General features: G+C 40.0%; 2 protein-coding genes across 9 annotated transcripts in view; one reads left to right on the top strand and one right to left on the bottom strand.

Annotated features, from left to right (window-relative positions):
* CFAP74 (cilia and flagella associated protein 74) overlaps positions 1–18,637 on the bottom strand; it is a 99,290-nt gene that overhangs the window by 26,205 nt on the left and 54,448 nt on the right. For all 8 annotated transcript variants that reach the window (XM_032780066.2, XM_032780071.2, XM_032780063.2 and 5 more), the window contains 8 exons: positions 17,659–17,725; positions 17,062–17,151; positions 12,830–13,000; positions 11,295–11,472; positions 9,003–9,115; positions 4,840–4,962; positions 3,799–3,920; positions 56–184 (listed from right to left, as the gene is read on the bottom strand). In XM_032780066.2, coding sequence (XP_032635957.1) covers positions 56–184; positions 3,799–3,920; positions 4,840–4,962; positions 9,003–9,115; positions 11,295–11,472; positions 12,830–13,000; positions 17,062–17,151; positions 17,659–17,725 — 993 coding nt within the window. The remainder of the gene's footprint in view (positions 1–55; positions 185–3,798; positions 3,921–4,839; positions 4,963–9,002; positions 9,116–11,294; positions 11,473–12,829; positions 13,001–17,061; positions 17,152–17,658; positions 17,726–18,637) is intronic.
* The window catches only part of CALML6 (calmodulin like 6), a 207,150-nt gene that overhangs the window by 159,618 nt on the left and 28,895 nt on the right, over positions 1–18,637 (top strand). The window lies entirely within an intron of this gene.

The following is an 18,637-nucleotide window of genomic DNA, read 5'->3' as shown; positions in this document are numbered from 1 at the left end:
TCTAAATTAATATCTTAAATACTAAACAGAAAGGTGATTAATACCATTCATTCACCTGGGCAGGAACTTGAGCTGCACACTGAAGGATGACTGGGCTTGAATGTAACCTGTTTTCGGAAGAAGCTCCATGTGGTTACTCAGTTCTTTGCATACTTCAAACTTCAAGCGTAGAGCAGCTTTTGCTCTGCAAACAGATCAGACAGACCTGAGTGGGTTTGTGCTGCCAGCTCAACAGCTACACTTTACTCAATGCTTTAACTCCCTTTTCCCACTGCAGCTCAGTTTTGTATGTTGCCCTTGGAAATATTCCAAGCTTTCTTTGCAAGTGAAGGAGAGTAGGGCTGGGCACATAGAATTGTTAAAGCAAAATCATACAGTTATGTTCTCTGTCAGGCTACAATGCTTCCAAATCTGGGTTTCTATACTTGAGTTCACCCTGCTTCAAAGCCAAAACGTTGCAGAATAAAAGCAGTCTGTGCTTATCACACATTTTTCCTTCCTGAATCAACAGCTCCAGAGACACATGGACTCTGTTTCAGGTGGAACCCATTCAGAAGTGAAGGGACAGCCTTGCTACAATGTTGGGCCTGTGGGTTGCTAGGCAAAAGTCATCTGGCATGGGTGGCACCAAACAAATGTAAACAAGTATTAACCCCAATATTAACTCATGAGTCAAAGCCCAGCAATCCCCTGAGCCTGGATGCCCCTGTGTAACCCACACACCTTCTGGGTGTGGTGTTCTGTCCCATCTAGTGGCACTGAGATCACTTAGAGAGAGAGAGAGAGTTAAATGAGTCTGCTTTACAGCCTTAGCTAAGCCAGTTAGCTTTTAGCTCATGCAGTAGAGGCTCATGCACTAAGCTCCAGAAGTCCCTGGTTCAATCCCGCCCACCAACAACCGAGGTCTATCAGCGTTACACCTGCAGCACTGCAAGGCAGAGATTGTCTCCTGTGTGAACAGGGGAATAAGAGAGGAATGAATCTGGAAGTGGTTGGTACATATGAATGAAAGCATCAAAATTAGCCATTTTTTTATTATTTATTTGCTTTCTTCCCAGGGCTTTTCTAATGCTGTAGTTGATCAAATCAGTTAGACTGATGAGTCCTTTCTGCTTGTTTCTCATGCATTCTTCTGGATCAGTGGTGTGAGGTGCACTGTCTAGCAATGGACATCAGTAATAAATCCTTCCTCCAACACCACGTGCACAGAATCTTTAATGACCATGGAGGGCGGCAAGGGTCCGGGCTTTGTCTGAAAGATCTCCACATAGCAAACCAAATGGACTGAATGTGTCTGCTTCAGCATGCTGAAAGGCTGAGCCAACACTGCCAGGGTCTGAGTATATGGTACTAGGGTTTCAAACCTGATGCTTAAACAACCCAGGTATTCTCTCTAGCACTGGGAGGCTAAGTAAAGCACCTGATCCTTCAAAATGCTGAGGACAGGCTGCACTGTACTGAGGACCCTAAACTCAATGTGAATTGGAAGGCTGAACATCTTGCAGGACCTTCTCCCCTTGGTTGGCCACATTTTGGCCTAAGCTACCTGATAGCTTTCTAAAATAAGAACCTGGGATTTGCACTGGGAGAGTTAATCACTTTTAACTGACAAAAGTTATTCTGCCTCTGCATTTATAATCTTGTCCCTGGGGGTGGGTTATTTTAGACAAAGTAAATCTCTTATATAACTTGTGCTTGTCACATTTGTGAGCTGAATTTCTGAGATAACAGCTCTACTATTTCTTTCCAACTGTGAAGAATCTCTGCAGTGTCTAATTCTGGTAAGAAGTTTAGAATATGGGTCTTCTAACAGAAATAGTGTTTAAAAAAACAACAAAAACCACCAATCCTATTAGCATGCATTTAAAAAGAATCTAAAATATGGGGATTGTTAAAATAGGAACACTCAGCATCTAGCAGCCAATAACTGCATTAGACAGAGAAAAACCAGCACATGGAAGTCAAGTAACAGAGTAGCTCCCATAACCATTCTCTAAAGGTAAGAGTCACTGCATAGATCTCTAGGAAACTAACAATCTGCAGCACTACCTTTACACTGCAATATGTTCTGATACCATGGGACAATGCACAGCTATTACAGTGATGAGGGCCATATAAGTACCTGGACAAAAAATCAGGATCCTTTGAAATAAGGATTTGGTCTATCTATGTATTTATATGGGACCTAGCACCAGGGGCGGCTTCAGGCCCCAGCACGCCAAGTGCGTGCTTGGGGCGGCAAGCCGCGGGGGGCGCTCTGCCGGCGCCGCAAGGGCAGCAGGCAGGCTGCCTTCACTGGCTTGCCAGCGGAGGGTCCGCTGGTCCTGCAGCTTCGGTGGACCTTCCGCAGGCAAACCGCCAGAGGCAGCCTGCCTGCCATGCTTGGGGTGGCAAAGTTCCTACAGCTGCCCCTGACTAGCACCACAGTATCTGAGCATCTTCCAATCATTAATGAATGTATATTTGTGTGAGTTGGGGAAAATTTTATTATCCCCATTTTACAGATGGGGAACTAAAGCAAAAAAAGACTTGCCCAGCATCACACAGGAAGTCTGTTGGAGAGCTCTGACTAGAGCTCAGGTCTCCCAAGTTCCAGACCACTGCCTTAGTCACAAGATGTCATGCTAGGTCTGTAAAGTATCTAGGAAACAAAGGTTATATCTACACCACCAAAAAAACCAAAACCCATGGCAGAGGGTCTCACAGCTCGGATCAACTGACTCAGGGTTGGACTATGGGGCTAAAAGGAGCAGTGCAGACATTTTGGCCTGGGCTCTGAAACCCAGCAAGGGGTTCTTGCTCCAGCCCAAGCAAAAATGTCTATACTGCTATTTTTTGTCCTATACCCCACGCCCAGTGAGTCTGAGTCAGTTGACCTGGGCTCTGAGACTTGCTGCCATGGATCATCATTTTTTTTATTTTATTTTTTTTTTGCAGTGTAGATATTCCCAAAATATACCTAGAATGCTCCAAAACAGCTCTGAACATTAATGACCCATGAATCACGCCAGGTGCATACTATATAGAGGTACTACAGTATCTGTTTAACGGTATGCTTGACCTCCATGGAGGCTGCCCTATAGATCTTCTGAGGCAGAACTGGCCTGAGGCTGGCTTCTAGTTTTGACATTGATTTTAACTACAGGGGAAAGCCAGAGGAAGAATAACAATGCAAAATGCAAGGCACTTTGTAGGTTATCCCAGGCTGACTAAATGTATTTGTGTATAATGAAATAATAAGCTTAACATTCTTCCCTCTCTAAAATATATAGTGCTGGCAAAAGATGCTGAGTGTCTGCCTCAGAGACTGAAGTCTCCCATCCAGGTACAACACATGCAGCAGCTGTGCGAGTTTCCCCAACTAACCAACGTGCTTCGATCCTGAAATGAAGTGACTAGCTCTTTAAATGATGGGGTAATTCAGTCTTCATGCCTGCTGAGTGCATGGCTTCTCTGCCGACATAGCCAATATGGGACCCATTTAGTGGTATTTGTGGTTATGGTTATGTGCTTACCTCAATGAAGATGATTGAAAAACAAACAGATGGTAGTGGAGAAAGACTTTCATCTATTCAAGCTAGTACCAAGAAAATTTTGAAGGCCTAATTAGGTGTTATGAGCCTTTTATTAAAACAAAAATTATTACAATACTACTGGTCACTATATTACTGTAGTTCACTGTCTGTTAGTATGATGCTTTGATTTTTTTCCCCCCTTCTCAGACAAGTCATTCCTTTATGATCTCCCTATTTAGTTATTTTAATTAGCCAATCGTGAATGTATTATGGGATAGCTTACCTGCTTCGAATAATGATACAGTCTTGATAGAGCCGGTCGTACATACAGATCTTTAGATCAACATTCGGATTGGGCACCCAAACAGGAACATCAACAGAGACTCCAATGACAGCAAAGTGTAGCTATAAATTCGAATATACAGATCAATAATGGTTACTACTTTTCAGAGGCCATTGAAAATTGCTAACTCATCAGGATAAAGGGAAACTAGGTTTGTGCTGATAAACAGCAGAATCATATATCCTATTATTAATATTAATTTTACATTTTAATATTAAATTTACAATTTAAGTAAACACAATGAAGAAAATGTCCTTTATAAATTAAAACGTGGCAGTTTTCACTTACCAGTATAAAACACAAACGATAGTAGTTTTTGTCCAAACATTATAGAAGGCATACGTGAGTGTCATACTGGCTAATATTTTAAGCTTTTTCTTAAAATACAAGATTTTTTTTTTAAATTTAGCACTACAAGTTTAATAACCCTGGAGACTGCAGTATGTTTGTGGGATAAACAGTTATATAATGGTCAGCACAGTGCAAGCTGCTCCCACAGTGACACATCCCCCCACAAAAGGACTCAGCCCAGTCCTACTGGGAATACTCCTTCCTTCCGAAGAAGTGTGTCCACAAACTCATGAGGGTCTGGACTACTCCTCTGCAGCTCTCTTTGTGGAACTGCTGCTTTGTGGATTTTGGGGAGAGCCAGGTTTGGGGCAGACAGCCTCCTGCTAAGTATAGATTTTCTGCCAAACTACTAAGATCAACACTACGGCAATGTGTGGCCTGAAATAAAAGTGTAGCATTAAAATACATTGTTGTGGTAATTAGAGTTGTCACCTGTCCCAGTTATCATGCATTCTATGGGCGGTTTCACTTTCCTTTCTCAGGATGACTATAAACTTATTTTTCTCTAACCTCTCCCACAGCTTCAACCCCACCTCCCAACCCCTTGTAGTTCTTGTTACACACAGAAGGATGTCAAACTTGCTTTTCTTCAGTGTGTTGGATCAGACCTTGGCACTTAGAAACACTCACTGGTTTGCAGTTTGGGTTGTCAAATGCAATCTCAAATTCTGCATGTACATCCCCAGGGACAGAAGGGGTAAAAATAATCTGAAGTTTGATTGAGCTGAAGGGTCCAACTTCACCTTCTGTAACCTAAACATGATGCAAAAAAAGTGTTACTAACTTTCATTTAAAATCTGGCTGTATTATCCTATTCTATATAGGACTTTATGCTGTGCTCATCATGGTAGTATCTGAGCCTGTACTGAATTACTGGACCTTTGTACATATTGATATAATATATCAATATAAATGTTATATTGATCTATACAGTTACATAGTTCTGCCCACTGTCAGACTGAACACACTATGCTGGACACAGTAGAAAAGTGTATCAATAATACCTTAAAGAGCTTGATCCTTCAAAAAACTGAGTACCTCATCTGAGTTACGGAGTACCTTCAATTTCCAGAGGGTGCTCAGCATCTTGCAGAAAAGTTGCTCAGCCATGGCCTTTAAGTGTGACACCTGAGTTACGTGTTTTGCCTCTCCTCTGATGGAAGGAGGGTAGAATACCCACTGTCTGGGCTGGCGTACAAGTGATACATGAAGCAATGCTTTTTTGTGCTACCACTCAAGGGTCTGTTCCTCCTCCCACTGAATTCAACAGTAGCAGGCTCAACAGCCTCTCCTACTCCCCTCCACAAGGGGAGCAGCAGAAGCCAACAGAAGCTTCCAGCCTATGATGGGTTTTGTAAAACCCAGGTCATGTGGAGATCCTGCTCCAAAGCAGCAAACACCAGTTACTGCTGAGAGTGCAGGGATAAATCAGGGCCTTCCAGCCTTTCTCTGAGTGGATTCAGAGGCAGCTGCCAAGGGCCCTTTGGCCTGTCTTTCCCTCATCTCACATAGGATGCATCAGCAGCTGAGAGGAGCTTAGGTAGCCTCCTACTATCATATTCACTCTAATCTGAAACCTTGTCTCTGGCCAGAGATTATCTATCTATCTAATCTTATCTATCCATCCATCTATCTTATCTGGGTGAATTTCCCTCCCCCCAATCTTTCTAGACTGCAAGCTCTTTAAGGCAGGTGTTGTGTCTTGCTAAGGCTGTGCAAGGCCTAGACCATTCTGAGTGTTACTACAATGTAATTAATAATAATAAAAGCAGCAAACTATGGCCTGATTTCAGCTAAAGCATGAGATTGTACATCCCATACAGTTGTGGGAATGTTTGCAAATTCCATGAAATAATAGTGAATCTATGAAAGGGGACGAAATTCAATGAAAATTCCCCAGTTTGACTACAATATGCTTTGGTTTAATTTTTACATAAAACATATATTTTTAAAAGGCAAAGAAGACACCGAGTAACTGAACCCAAAACTGAAATGGTGCCAAGTATAAAATAGATATAAACTCTTTCCTGACAGCTGGCTATGGTACATTTTAAGCAGAAAAAGGCAGTGTAAGATAGGTCAAACTGCAGAGAACCAATACAGTAGAACCTCAGTTATGTACACCTCAAGAATGATGATGTTCATAACTCTGAACAAAATGTTATGGTGGTTCTTTCAAAAGTTTACAGTTGAAAATTGACTTAATACAACCCTGAAACTACTATGCAGAAGAAAAATACTGCTTTCAACCATCTTAATTTAAATGATATACCAGCCCAGACAGTGGGTATCCTTCCTTTGTCAAATTTTTTTTTATAATTTTCCCTTTACTTTTTTTAGTAGTTTATGTTTAACACAGTACTGTACTTTGCAGTATTTGCTTTTCTCCCCCCATTTCTGCTGCCTGATTGCGTAATTCTGGTTCCGAATGAGGGGTGTGGTTGACTGGTCAGTTCTTAACCCTGGTATTCATTACTCTGAGGTTCTACTGTACAAATAAAATGCCTAAAATAAAACCACGCTAACTGTGATGTGATATGATGAAACCTTCTGGGTTTGTCAGTCCTCACACTGAAGCCAACACAAGTTTTGCTTGAGTAAAGAATTCAGGATTTGGTTCATGGTCAGTTTCCCTTGCTCAAGAATTGGACTAGCTGAATGAATGTACATATCTCAGGCCTGGTCTACACTACGCGTTTAAATCGATTTAAAGAGCATTAAATTGATTTAACGCTGTACCCGTCCACACTACAATGCCCTTTATATCGATATAAAGGGCTCTTTAAATCCGATTTTCTTGTACCCACCTCCCCGACGAAGAAAAGCAGTAACGGCTAAATTCGATAATTAAACAGTATCCGGATTTTGAAAACTGGTTTTAGTGTGGACGGAAATCGACGTTATTGGCCCTCCAGGCGGTATCCACAGTGCCCACCACTGACTGCCTCTGGACAGGAATCTGAACTCGGATGTACCGGGCAGGTAAACAGGAAAAGCCCCGTGAACTTTTTTTGAATTACATTTCCTGTTTGCCCAGCGTGGAGCTCTGATCAGCACGGGTGGCGATGCAGTCTCAATCCAAAAAGAGCTCCAGCATGGACCATACGGGAGATACTAGATCTGATCGCGTATGGGGAGACAAATCTGTTGTATCAAGCTCCGTTACAGAACACGAAATGCCAAGATTTTGAAAAAATCTCCAGGATAACACGTGCTGCGTGACAGCCGTAACGGGAACCAGAGACTCAATGGACCTCATGGATGGGGAGGATAATTTGAGAACCTCAGCTATCCCATCCCCACAGCAGTCTCTGAAAAGTATTTGCATTCTTGGCTGAGCTCCCAATGTCTGTAGGTTTCAAACAGTATTCTGGCGTGGTTCAGGGAATAGCTCTCAGTTTTCTCCCCCACCCACCACCACGTGAAAAGAAAGGGAAGAAATCATTTTCTTGATTACTTTCATGTCACCCTATGTGTACTGATGCTGCTGGTAGATGGCGATGTGCAGCAGTGAAGAGCAGTGGTCGCTCCTCTCCTTCCCCCCCCAGTGGTAGACGTGCAATTTAGGACTAGTAACGTCTCATGAGTATCTACATGTTGACATCGAGGCCAACATTGCTGGTTACTCCAGTAGATAGGACAGAAACGGCTTAACCAGCTTCATCAAATAGCAACTGGGGGCTTTCAGCCCCCTCCCCTTCCCTGTGTAAAGAAAAGATTCTGTACTGCCTGGCTGTCCAGCCAGCTAGCCATGCTGGGCTCCTCTCCCCCACAGCGACGCTTAATGTCCTGCCGGCCTGAACTATCCCATCGCGCCGGGAGGCTGCCTCCCCCTCATTTATGTCACTAAACACTCAGTGTTCTTTTATTCCTGCATTCTTATTACTTCATGAACACAAAATGGGCAGGACACTGCCCGGTATCCCAGGAAGGTTGGGGGAGGAGGGAGCAAACGGATGGGGTTGTTGCAGGGGACCCCTGTTGATACTGACACGGAGCAGCTTGTTGCTTGATACACTGCGTCCTCTAATAAACACTGCCCTTATTCTAGGCAGGACTGAACTCTAATTTTAGAAAATAAAGGGAGGAATTGAAACTCAGTCCAAGTGAAGTTCTATCCAATTTTGCTTTTGCCGATATGGGCCCCTGATCGAATTTCAGCTGGGCCACTTAATGATAGCAGAAGACAGTACAGAGGAGGAGAATAACTGTCCCATCTCATTGCCAGTTTTCCTACCGCGTAGACGGTACGATAGAAACCCATACATCCTCTGGCCCTTTCATTGCAAAAAGCAAGTGTGAATGCTGTGCCCTGTGTTAGACGCTGAAGTTCGCCTCTCTTGTCCGGCGATCCGTACAACATACGGTGCCGGAAAAAAAAAGTGAGGGCTTTCATGGTTTTGCCTCCGTGGCTATGGCGGGTCCTGCCAGGGCAATCAGGGAAAATGGATCGTGGACAGGGAATGTCAGCTTGATTTTTTCCCGGAGAGAACACGGATGATTGGACGACGATCATTACCAGAACCACCCGCGCAATAATGATTCAACCCAGAATTCCAAGGGGCGGGGGAGACTGCGGGAACTATGGGATAGCTAAAACGGAGAGCTACCACGGATGCAAACGCTTTTTCCAAAAAATCGACGTTAGCCTCGGACCATGGACGCACAACGCCGAATTACTGTGCCTAGTGTGGCCGCATGAAATCCAATTTATAATATCAGTTTTATAAAACCGATTTTAGCTAATTCAATATTATCCCGTAGTGTAGACGTGGCCTCAGTAAATACGTTACCTTGCCCAGTGTAATTTCAATGGGTGCTTCTTCAGGCGGTGGTTCCGCTGGGCTTTGTGCATTTTCTGCCTCTAGATCTGCCTCGGTGATTAATGCATCTTGACTAAGTTGTTCTAAAAGACAAACCAGATGTTGGGCCTGGGTAACTAACTCTATGTTGAAAGCATCAGAGCCCATGTTCCTTGAGTTTGGGGGGACTAATGCAAGGTCCATATCTTCTCTCAGGCTTTTGAGGAGGGGATTTATAGGGGATCTAGAGAATGATTTCTCTTTGTTCATATGAATGATCATGAGAGAAGAAGGTACAATTTAATTGTTAAAGACATACTGTAAATGTTCAGAATGCAGCAAGACCTGTAGTTATTCTTAACTCATCCTCCTGTGAGAGTGAGTTCATAGTCCAGAGTTTGCTCTAGTCATTGAAAGCTCTGTCTTCCCCACTTATGAGCCTCCCACTACTGGGTGAGTTTCATTGGTCTAGCAGAATGTAGATGTGATAGGTGGCCAGGGTCATCCCAGAGGGAGCTGGGACCAATCCCATGAAGGGCCCCAAATAACAGAGAGCATGAATCGGGATTCTTCCGTCCTAAGTGCAGGACTCTGCACTTGTTCTTGTTGAACTTCATCAGATTTCTTTTGGCCCAATCCTCCAATTTGTCTAGGTCCCTCTGTATCCTATCCCTACTCTCCAGAATATCTACCTCTCCCCCCAATTTAGCGTCATCCATGAACTTGCTGAGGGTGCAGTCCATCCCATTATCCAGATCATGAATGAAGATGCTGAACAAAACCAGGCCCAGGGCTGACCCTAGGGCACTCTGCTTGATACCAAATGCCAACTAGACATCGAGCCGCGATCACTACCCGCTGAATCCGACAATCTAGCCAGCTTTCTATCCACCTTATAGTCCATTCATCCAATCCATACTTTTTAACTTGCTGGCAAGAATACTGTGGGAGACCATATCAAAAGCTTTGCTAAAGTCAAGGAATAACACATCCACTGCTTTCCCCTCATTCACAGAGCCAGTTATCTCCTCATAGAAGGCAATTAGGTTAGTCAGGCATGACTTGCCCTTGGTGAATCAATACTGACTGTTCCTGATCATCTTCCTCTCCTCCAAGTGTTTCAAAATGGATTCCTTGAGGACTTGCTCCATGATTTTTCCAGGGATTGAGGCTAGGCTGACTCGTCTGTAGTTCCCCAAATTCTCTTTCTTCCCTTAATAATGAATACTTTAGATTGATTATAGCATCTACCCTCCTAAAGGATTCCAAAGTGCCTTAAACTATATTCATATTGCACCAAATAAAAGTTCTGGAGTGGGGGCAGTAACCAGCTGCTGACTGCATATGTAACACCAACAGACCCTGGTCATCTACAGGCAGGATTGAATCTGGGACCTCTGGAGCAAAATGCATGAGCTAAAAGCCATATGGTTGTTTAGTTAAGGTGGTAGAGTAGACTCATTAATCTCTCTCGGTGCCACTACATGAGACAGAACACAACACCCAGGAGGTGTGTGGGTTACACATACTTGTTCATAACTGGGGGAAGAGATATTGTATGTTGTAGAGAGAACACCATAATTGTAACAAAACAATCTAAAGAACTGTTACTGAATCTTTTAGGTTCAAAAGACAAAATCAATATTTTAATTAAAAAAAGAGAAATCTTAATATGATTTTAACAGTGTCTTTTGATCAGAATGACTGGGAACACTTAGCTTCTTCAATATCTGTATTAATGGATGTAAGACCCCCCCCCCCCCAAAATCTTATAAAGCACAAAATAAAGATTAAAAGATGAAAGGAAAAATGTCTGAGGAGGTTCATCTGTATGTCACTTTGTTCCTAAAATTATAGGTTGTAAAAATAAACTTGTCATGTGGTTCTCTTGTGAAAGGTGGGTGTTCAGTTGATGAGACAAGAACAATGATAACAATTTTGTAATCTCTGCAGGAAAATCCAGTTGGATTTTTTGTTTTTATCTGAGGTTAGTAGTTGATAAGGAGTGAGGTTGGGGACATTCTCTGCTGCTTTTAGCATATGCAGTGGTGCTAGTGCATTATTTTTAGTGATTTTTTTTTTGTGTGGTGCCTAGATGCCTTTCTGTTGGGACAGCATACAAACAAAAACATGTATTACTACTGGCATGGTCATCGTTTCATTTATTGAGCAGGTTTGCTAAGCATCTTAGCTTCAATCTCTTATGTGAACCAATGAAACTGTTATGAGAATGTTTAGCATCAGAAATTGCAGAAGGTCAATTTTCTAAAACCACAGTCTTACCTACATGGCTGCTGCCCAGGTTGTTTTCCATCTTCTGGCTCTCACCCACCATGCAAGTCTGCCTAACTTCTTCAGTATGGACTGGAGAAACTTGTTCCTTGTTTTCATATATAGATGATTCCACAGGACTGCTGCTAGCTTTCTCTTCAGAGGTGATGCCATCCAAAGCTGGATTAACCTAATTAGATGATTTATAGAAAAGATTTTAAAACACAACACATAATTGCACCTAGCTCCAATTCCATCTGCCACTTTTCGAAAGGAAGTAGCCTTATTATCTAACTACATTCTGTATTGTGCGTGGAGAAAATGCACTGTGCGTTCCATAAAAAGTGCATACTTTTTTATACTACAGTTTTATTGGTGGTAGGATGCAATTATTGCTCTTCAGAAATGGAATTTATATAGTGAGCACAATTCACTAGAACACTGAGTGACTGTGTTCAAAAAAATGACTCAGGAAAATTGACATTTCATATTGGTTCTCAAGGACTTCATAACAAATTTCCTAAAACACACAAGTAAACAGGTGCTTTTCTTTAACTGCCAAAGCTGAAAATTCAGCCTTGGATCGGAGTCAAGCATAGCTTGATATCTCTTTCAGTGAGACTTGTCACCAGTTATAAAAACTCTGCATTTGAAACTGGGCAAGTCTGCTGATGATGCATAGCCAGAATAGAATCCATATTACTTGTTAAGGTGATCTGGGTTTGCACTGTTAATTGGAATAAAGAGTGATAAAACTTTTGTTTTAGGTAGCAAAGAAAGTGGACATGAAAGAGAATATAGACAAGGAGTTGTGAATTCAGAAGGTGTAATTTCTAAATAGTCAATTTCCTTATATGAATAACATTTTTATATGATAGAATTAGAGTTGAAACCACAGTGAAGAGTCAGCTCAGCAGTTTTATTGTACATTATGTTTGACGGTCTCTCTTATAACAGGTCTACCACTTTCTTAAAAATTAAAAAAGAGATTAATTTTGAAACACCTTGGAGCCAATCAAACTCTAATATATAAAAAGAAGCAGCTAAAGATTGGGCTGATTTAAAAAAAAATCAGATGAAATATCCTCAAATTGTCCCATTAATTTACTGTGGGACTTAAAAAATATATATGTATATATAACAATATTGTTAATAAAGACAGCAGTTACAGGGCATGATTTGATTGAAGGTATGATTTTTTTAAACCCGCACTGGAGGAAAAAAACCAGATTCGCTGGAAATATCACCCTGGAATCAACTAATTATCTCAGCTTTCATTTTTTTTAAAAAAAAAGTAAGCTTCTAACTTTGTGGCTGCAGAGGAAAGCATAAAAATGTGACCTGTGTATACCCGAAATGCTCTGAAAACCCAAAATGTATTTTTTTTAATTTTATAATTTTAAAACTAATTCCATGATATTTTGGGAGGCCCAGACTCTATTTTTGAATGCTTGCAGCTGGAAATGTTGCATAAATGTTTCTAAAATCTAACAAGCTCTACTGGTTGGAGTGTCTAAATCAGTCTGCTGAAATGCCCTTGGACCCACCATTCTTTCGAGGGAAGATTTCGCTGTTGTGCACGTGCCATTGTCACCCGCTGATGTCTGAAGTTTAAATCTCGTTCCCAAAGCGCCACGGTTTGTTAGGATGATCGTCCGTGAAATTGTCTCCCCCACCACGTGAGTGCCAAAGTCAATGAGCTCTTTATCTAGTGCCAGCTGTAAGGAGAAAAACCATAATTACTGCTGTCCTAGATAGTAAGTAATGTCAATTAAATCAACATCTACCATTTTGAGCATAAGACTTTAAAGTCCTTATTACCTCTTCAAAGACCATGTCAAATAATGACACAAATTATGGGCACTCTTCTGTCTTTTGTGTAGAAGCCAACCCATCTGAACAACGAAGACATATTAAAGTGAACAACTGTCCTTTCACTCCATTAAATGATGCTGGAAACAGTTGGCCAGATTCTGGGATTAGTTACATCATTGCACAAACCTTTGGTAACTCCTGTTAAATCAAGAGAGTTATTCTGTATTTATACATTGGTTTGCAGGGCAGAATTTGGCCCCATTGTTCTTTTTATATCACAATTATGTGGACTTATCTTACTAGTACCATGCTGGAAAAGAAGAGGGTCCAATGTGTTGTATTGATTGGCAATCAATTTGTGACACATTCTAGCTTGCTAGGTCTATAACAGCTTTAACCTTATAGTGACTCATTAGTAGAGGTGGAAATTTCATTAATCTTGTAATTAAGTTTATGGAAGAGGCATATGAAATAGTTTCAAGCATCAAGTGGCTGAAGAGAATGAGGTTTTCTTTTGTAAAACTTGTTATCCTTCAAACTGCTAGCAGACCACAGTGGGCTGAATTCCCACAAACTTTTAAAGCATACAGAATGTTTCTTTATACAATATACACTTCAATTTGTAAAATTTTAAAGTTGCTGTAGTTCAGAACTTTCCCCTCTCCCCATCTTTCTTTAAAGTTTCCACTAACTCTTTCCCAGAGAAAGTGTTTCGTTTGAAAGGGATGGCAACTTTAACTGAAGCAAAGACATAGGCAAGTTGCTTTGGTTGACAAGGACTGTAGTAATGTGAAATAGAGAATGTATATAACTGCAATGGCCTGGAAAATCATTGAATCCATGATAGCAGAGAACTGGCCATCTGCTCTTTCAAATCCATATACACAACTCAAAGGCTTTACGATCACTTAGATATTTTCTTATGGGTTTGCTGTGCAGCTAAATATCACATTTAGTAGCAAATAGATATTAGAGCAACTGATTTATTAGGCAATTTATTTACTGGCAATTTGCTGCCAAGTCCGGGGTGAATTTCTGAATCAGGCACTATGGTGATATTTAATACCAGTATCCGGGGCTGGAGCACCCATGGAAAAAATAGTGGGTGTTCTGCTCCTACTAACAGCCCCCTCAAATCAGCTCCTCCTCCTCCCTTCCAGTGCCTCGCACCCACCATCAGCTGTTCAGTGGCATGCAGGAGGTGCTGGGGGAGGGGCAAGGGTGGAGTGCGCTTGGGGGAAGGGTAGGACTGTGCCAGGGTGGAGCAAGAAGAGGTGTGAGTTTGGAGGAAGGGATGGAGTGGGGGCGGGGCGCGGGGTGGAGCAGGAGTCAAGCACCCCCAGGCAACTCATAAAGACAGCATCTATGGTCATGGCAATGGGAAATGAACAAAAAGTTGCTCATTTCAAGGGTTGACTTTTTTTACCTTGACTTGTAGGGAACAGAGATGATTAGAAGCACCTTTCGTTGAAGAAAAATGATGGGCTTAGTTCGTTTTTACAAATCAAGGTTCCCTAAGCAGATAGTCTGTTCCACAGTATTATGCATAAATTGCTCAACATAGTGGATTGGATCCCCCAGATGACAGTTTTTCCTTCTGACAGTCTGTCAAATCCCTAGTTTGCTGGCTCTCTTAAGAGTGTGGGCAACACTCATGTTTATTGTCTTTAGGCCCCACCCCAGTAAATCATTTAAGTATATGCTCCACTTTAAGTATCAAGTAATCGTACTGAAGTCAAAATGACTTCTCATGTGTTTAAATTTAAGCGCATGCTTAAGTGGTTTAATAGACTGGGGATTTCCTGAATAATACACGGAATTTCCTTTGACAGTTTCTATTTTCTTATTTTTCCTCTTCTGTGTATTTGATTATTTTTGCTTTGTTTCACTATCTATGAGTAAAACTTGCTGTCTGCTGAGCTCTCAATGTGCAATGCAATAAAGAACAACAATGCTAAAAATTCCAAGCTAGGGCAAAACAAATTTTTTTGATTGAAAGTTTTTTCAGCAAAAAATGCAGATTCAAAAACATGGAAACATTTTGCAGATTCACACTGTTTTTGCCTAATATTTTAAGTCAAGAAAAAAATCTTTAAAAAAAAAATCCCCTCAAATCAAAGCATTTCATTTTGATATTTTCAAAATTAAATGTTTACTTTTTTTGGTTCAGAATAATTTTTCAGTTTGGAATGTCCTTTAATTTTGTTTTTCAAATTAAACTTTAAAAAAATGTTCAACCAAAATGAAACATTTTGTTCAACCTGAAATGAATTTTTTTCAACTCTTTGAGTCATGGAAAATGTTTGAAAATTTTCATTTTTGGTTTGATCTGACACAACTTTAAATTAATTAATATTTATTTATTTATTTTTAGACTTGCCAATGAATTAAAAAATCTATAATTTGCCCAGTTCTACTCCAGGATAGCTCTCCTGTGTCTAAATCCTTTTTATACCTGTTTGTGCTGCTAGTAGGACTACTAGTAATACTCCAAATTTTCTATTTGCTAGCCTGATTCCTTAGTGACTGCTATATTGGAAAAATCATCCTGCACACCCATTTCCATCCAGTGTCTAGATTGTAGTGTCACTCTGCAGGCACACATTGTTTTTCCCCATCTCCTTTGGTCTCTGATGTAATCTTGTGACTGATATATCTTCACATATCTGATAAAGAAGTTTCAAAAGACTGGTTGCTCTGACAAAGTACATTCTTCAAAGTAGTCCATGAGAAATCAAATGCCCCCACTTAAGAAAAACTAGCACCTCCTGTGAAAATACTGTGTGTTATAGCTTAAATATAATAGGTGTATATTCCTCATTTGAAACCAGGTTTAAAAATTCTCTAAAGGCTGATACTTTGCATAAGGAGAGATGATTTATAAATTTTATTATGATTAGATGGAGGGATCTAAAGATGTTATATGATTTTTTTATCTATATGGAAAGCTAAGCTGATGAACAACTTCCCTGAGACACAGGTTAGATTTTCTAAGAAACATAAGGAAGTAAGGTACGCAACTTCTACTTGTGACTTTGAACATCATTCCCCACTTTCCTGTCATATTGTGCCACAATTTTTTAAACATAACTCCCAACTGGTTTCCAGTGGAAGTTCAGGTCACAGCTCATCGTGAGCTGTATACGTTAAAGTGATTTTGTAAATGTCTCAGTGACACCCTCAACATTTGTGTGTAAGATAGCATGTCTTCTCATACAATAAGTTATGTTCACCTCCAATAAAATATGAAATACATTTTGTAATGTTACGTTCAAAATAAAATGAGAAGGAAAAGTAACGGGTGTTGGCTACATGTACCATGCATTTACCAACTCTTTTTCCATGTTAATTAGAGGACCCAAATGATAAAGCCTTAACTATAATTTTAACAGATTTTAACTATAAGCACATGAGTACCTTGTAAGGTCCTTGGGGGCAGAACATATGTTTGTTCTGTGTCTGTACAGCCCCTAGTGCAATGGGATCCTTGTGCATGACTAGGGGATCTAGGCACTTCTCTATTGCACATAATTAATAAATCGCAGTAGTAAGAGTCCCACTGACTCCAGTTTGAGTACTCACATACTTAAAGATAAGCACACACATAAATCTCTGCAGAGTTTGGGATCTGAGACCTTAAACAGCATTTCTTGTTTAACTCAAAATATAACAATGCATCTACTAGGCAGAAATGTTGAACATTGTTTATTAACATGCTTACAAAGAACCTTACAAGCTATAAATAAATCTTTAAGAAATATGCTGATAGTAGTGCTGTACTTCCATAGAAGAATCTATTCAGGAATGAATCATTATGGCAGGAGAGTACTTTAGACAGAGAGGAATAAGAAAGTGAAAAGTGTATACATTTCTAAGTATTCTCACTAATATTTTATATTCATTTTGGTCTTACATTGGACTCTCTCATCCAAAGTATTTAAAATTAAAAAAAAAATTGACTTACAACACATCTCTTGGTTGTACATTTCAATGGAATGGAAAAGGAACCATTCTGAGCCAAAAATGTGACTTTTCCTTCAAGAAATTCATTTATCTAAACAAAATAATTTTAAAAAATTAAGGATGCATCTAAACCAGATTAACTTTTTCAGATGGCTAAAGATTTAATACTTAATCAACTTATAAATTACAGTATAAAAGAAATAAATACATTCTTAAGGTTAGATATGATAACATAATTTTAGTATGTCTAGGTTTCTTTGTAACTGCAACTTTTTTTTTTTTTTTTTGCGCTAATTACTAACTTATTTCAGGAAGGTAACATCCAACATGTTTTCAGCCTGACAATACATGCTACAGATATACTTAATGCTTGAAGTTGTAATAAAATATTGTACTAGAAAATGCCAGTGTGTGGTGTGCAAATACTTAAATTAGAATATTATTTTTAAGGTTGTAATTATCTTTGTTTCCTTTCTAACAATAAACAAAATTGGACTAATGATACTATTATCAAATTAGGTGGGTGAATAACGCTATTATTCACATCATCCTGTAACTAACATATTTGTATTATAATTGCTGAATAAAGTGCACTTACCATTGGTTTAAATGTTACCACCACTTCACATGACATTCCAGCAGACATCTGGCCAGGTGGATCAAACCTGTGCAGATCATAAATATATGAGTTAGATTTAAATTTCAAAATCCGGATCCCAGAATTCACAGGAAAATTACATATTTTTACTTGGTTGAATTTATTACATACAAGTCAGAAAGAGTGACAGGCCAGTGAAAGGTTGTGCAAACACTGAGAAATAATAAATAATCACACTTTGTACTTATATAGAGCTTTTCATTGGAAAATCTCAAAATGCTTTAAAAAGGTGAGCGTTATCGTGCCTATTTTACAGATGGGGAAACTGAGGCATTGAGGGGTGAAGTGACTAGCACAAGATCACATAAAGTGTCAGTAGCAGTGTCAAGAATAGAACCTAAATCTTTTGACTTCAGTCCCCTGATTTAGCTACTAGGACACAGCTTCTCCCAATATCTACATGTCTGTTGAGCATCCTGACCTGTAATACCTCTGCTAATCAAGTTCCAGAGCAAGGAAAAAAGAGAGAAATTAAAAAGAATCATGCAGTTGCAAGCTCACTATACAATATTACACTATATGTTGTCTGTTGCAAACTGTACAGACAGCAACATTTTTAAGGTTGTAATTATCTTTGTTTCCTTTCTAACAATAAACAAAATTGGACTAATGATACTATTATCAAATTAGGTGGGTGAATAATGCTATTATTATCATCCATTACCCTGCATTGGTAACGCTCCCAGGGTGGGTCATGCAGCAGGAATTTTGGACGTGCACAAAACACAGTCAGGACTGGTTCCCATATGGTTAGAGAACTGCAGTAAAGTGGAACAATTTTCAGCTTGTGTGATTGGAGGATATCTGGATGCATATTATAAGACTGTCCTCCATAAATGAGGAAAAGTTGAGGTGCCTTTATTATTCTTTTGTTCCACTCTTTCTTTCTATGGGGAATTTGCCAATGCAATATCACTGC

This window comes from Chelonoidis abingdonii, chromosome 23, assembly GCF_003597395.2.
Source record: "Chelonoidis abingdonii isolate Lonesome George chromosome 23, CheloAbing_2.0, whole genome shotgun sequence".
Classification (NCBI taxonomy): domain Eukaryota; kingdom Metazoa; phylum Chordata; order Testudines; family Testudinidae; genus Chelonoidis; species Chelonoidis abingdonii.
The sequence above is the reverse complement of the archived record's forward strand: the minus strand, read 5'-3'. Positions and strand labels throughout refer to the sequence as shown.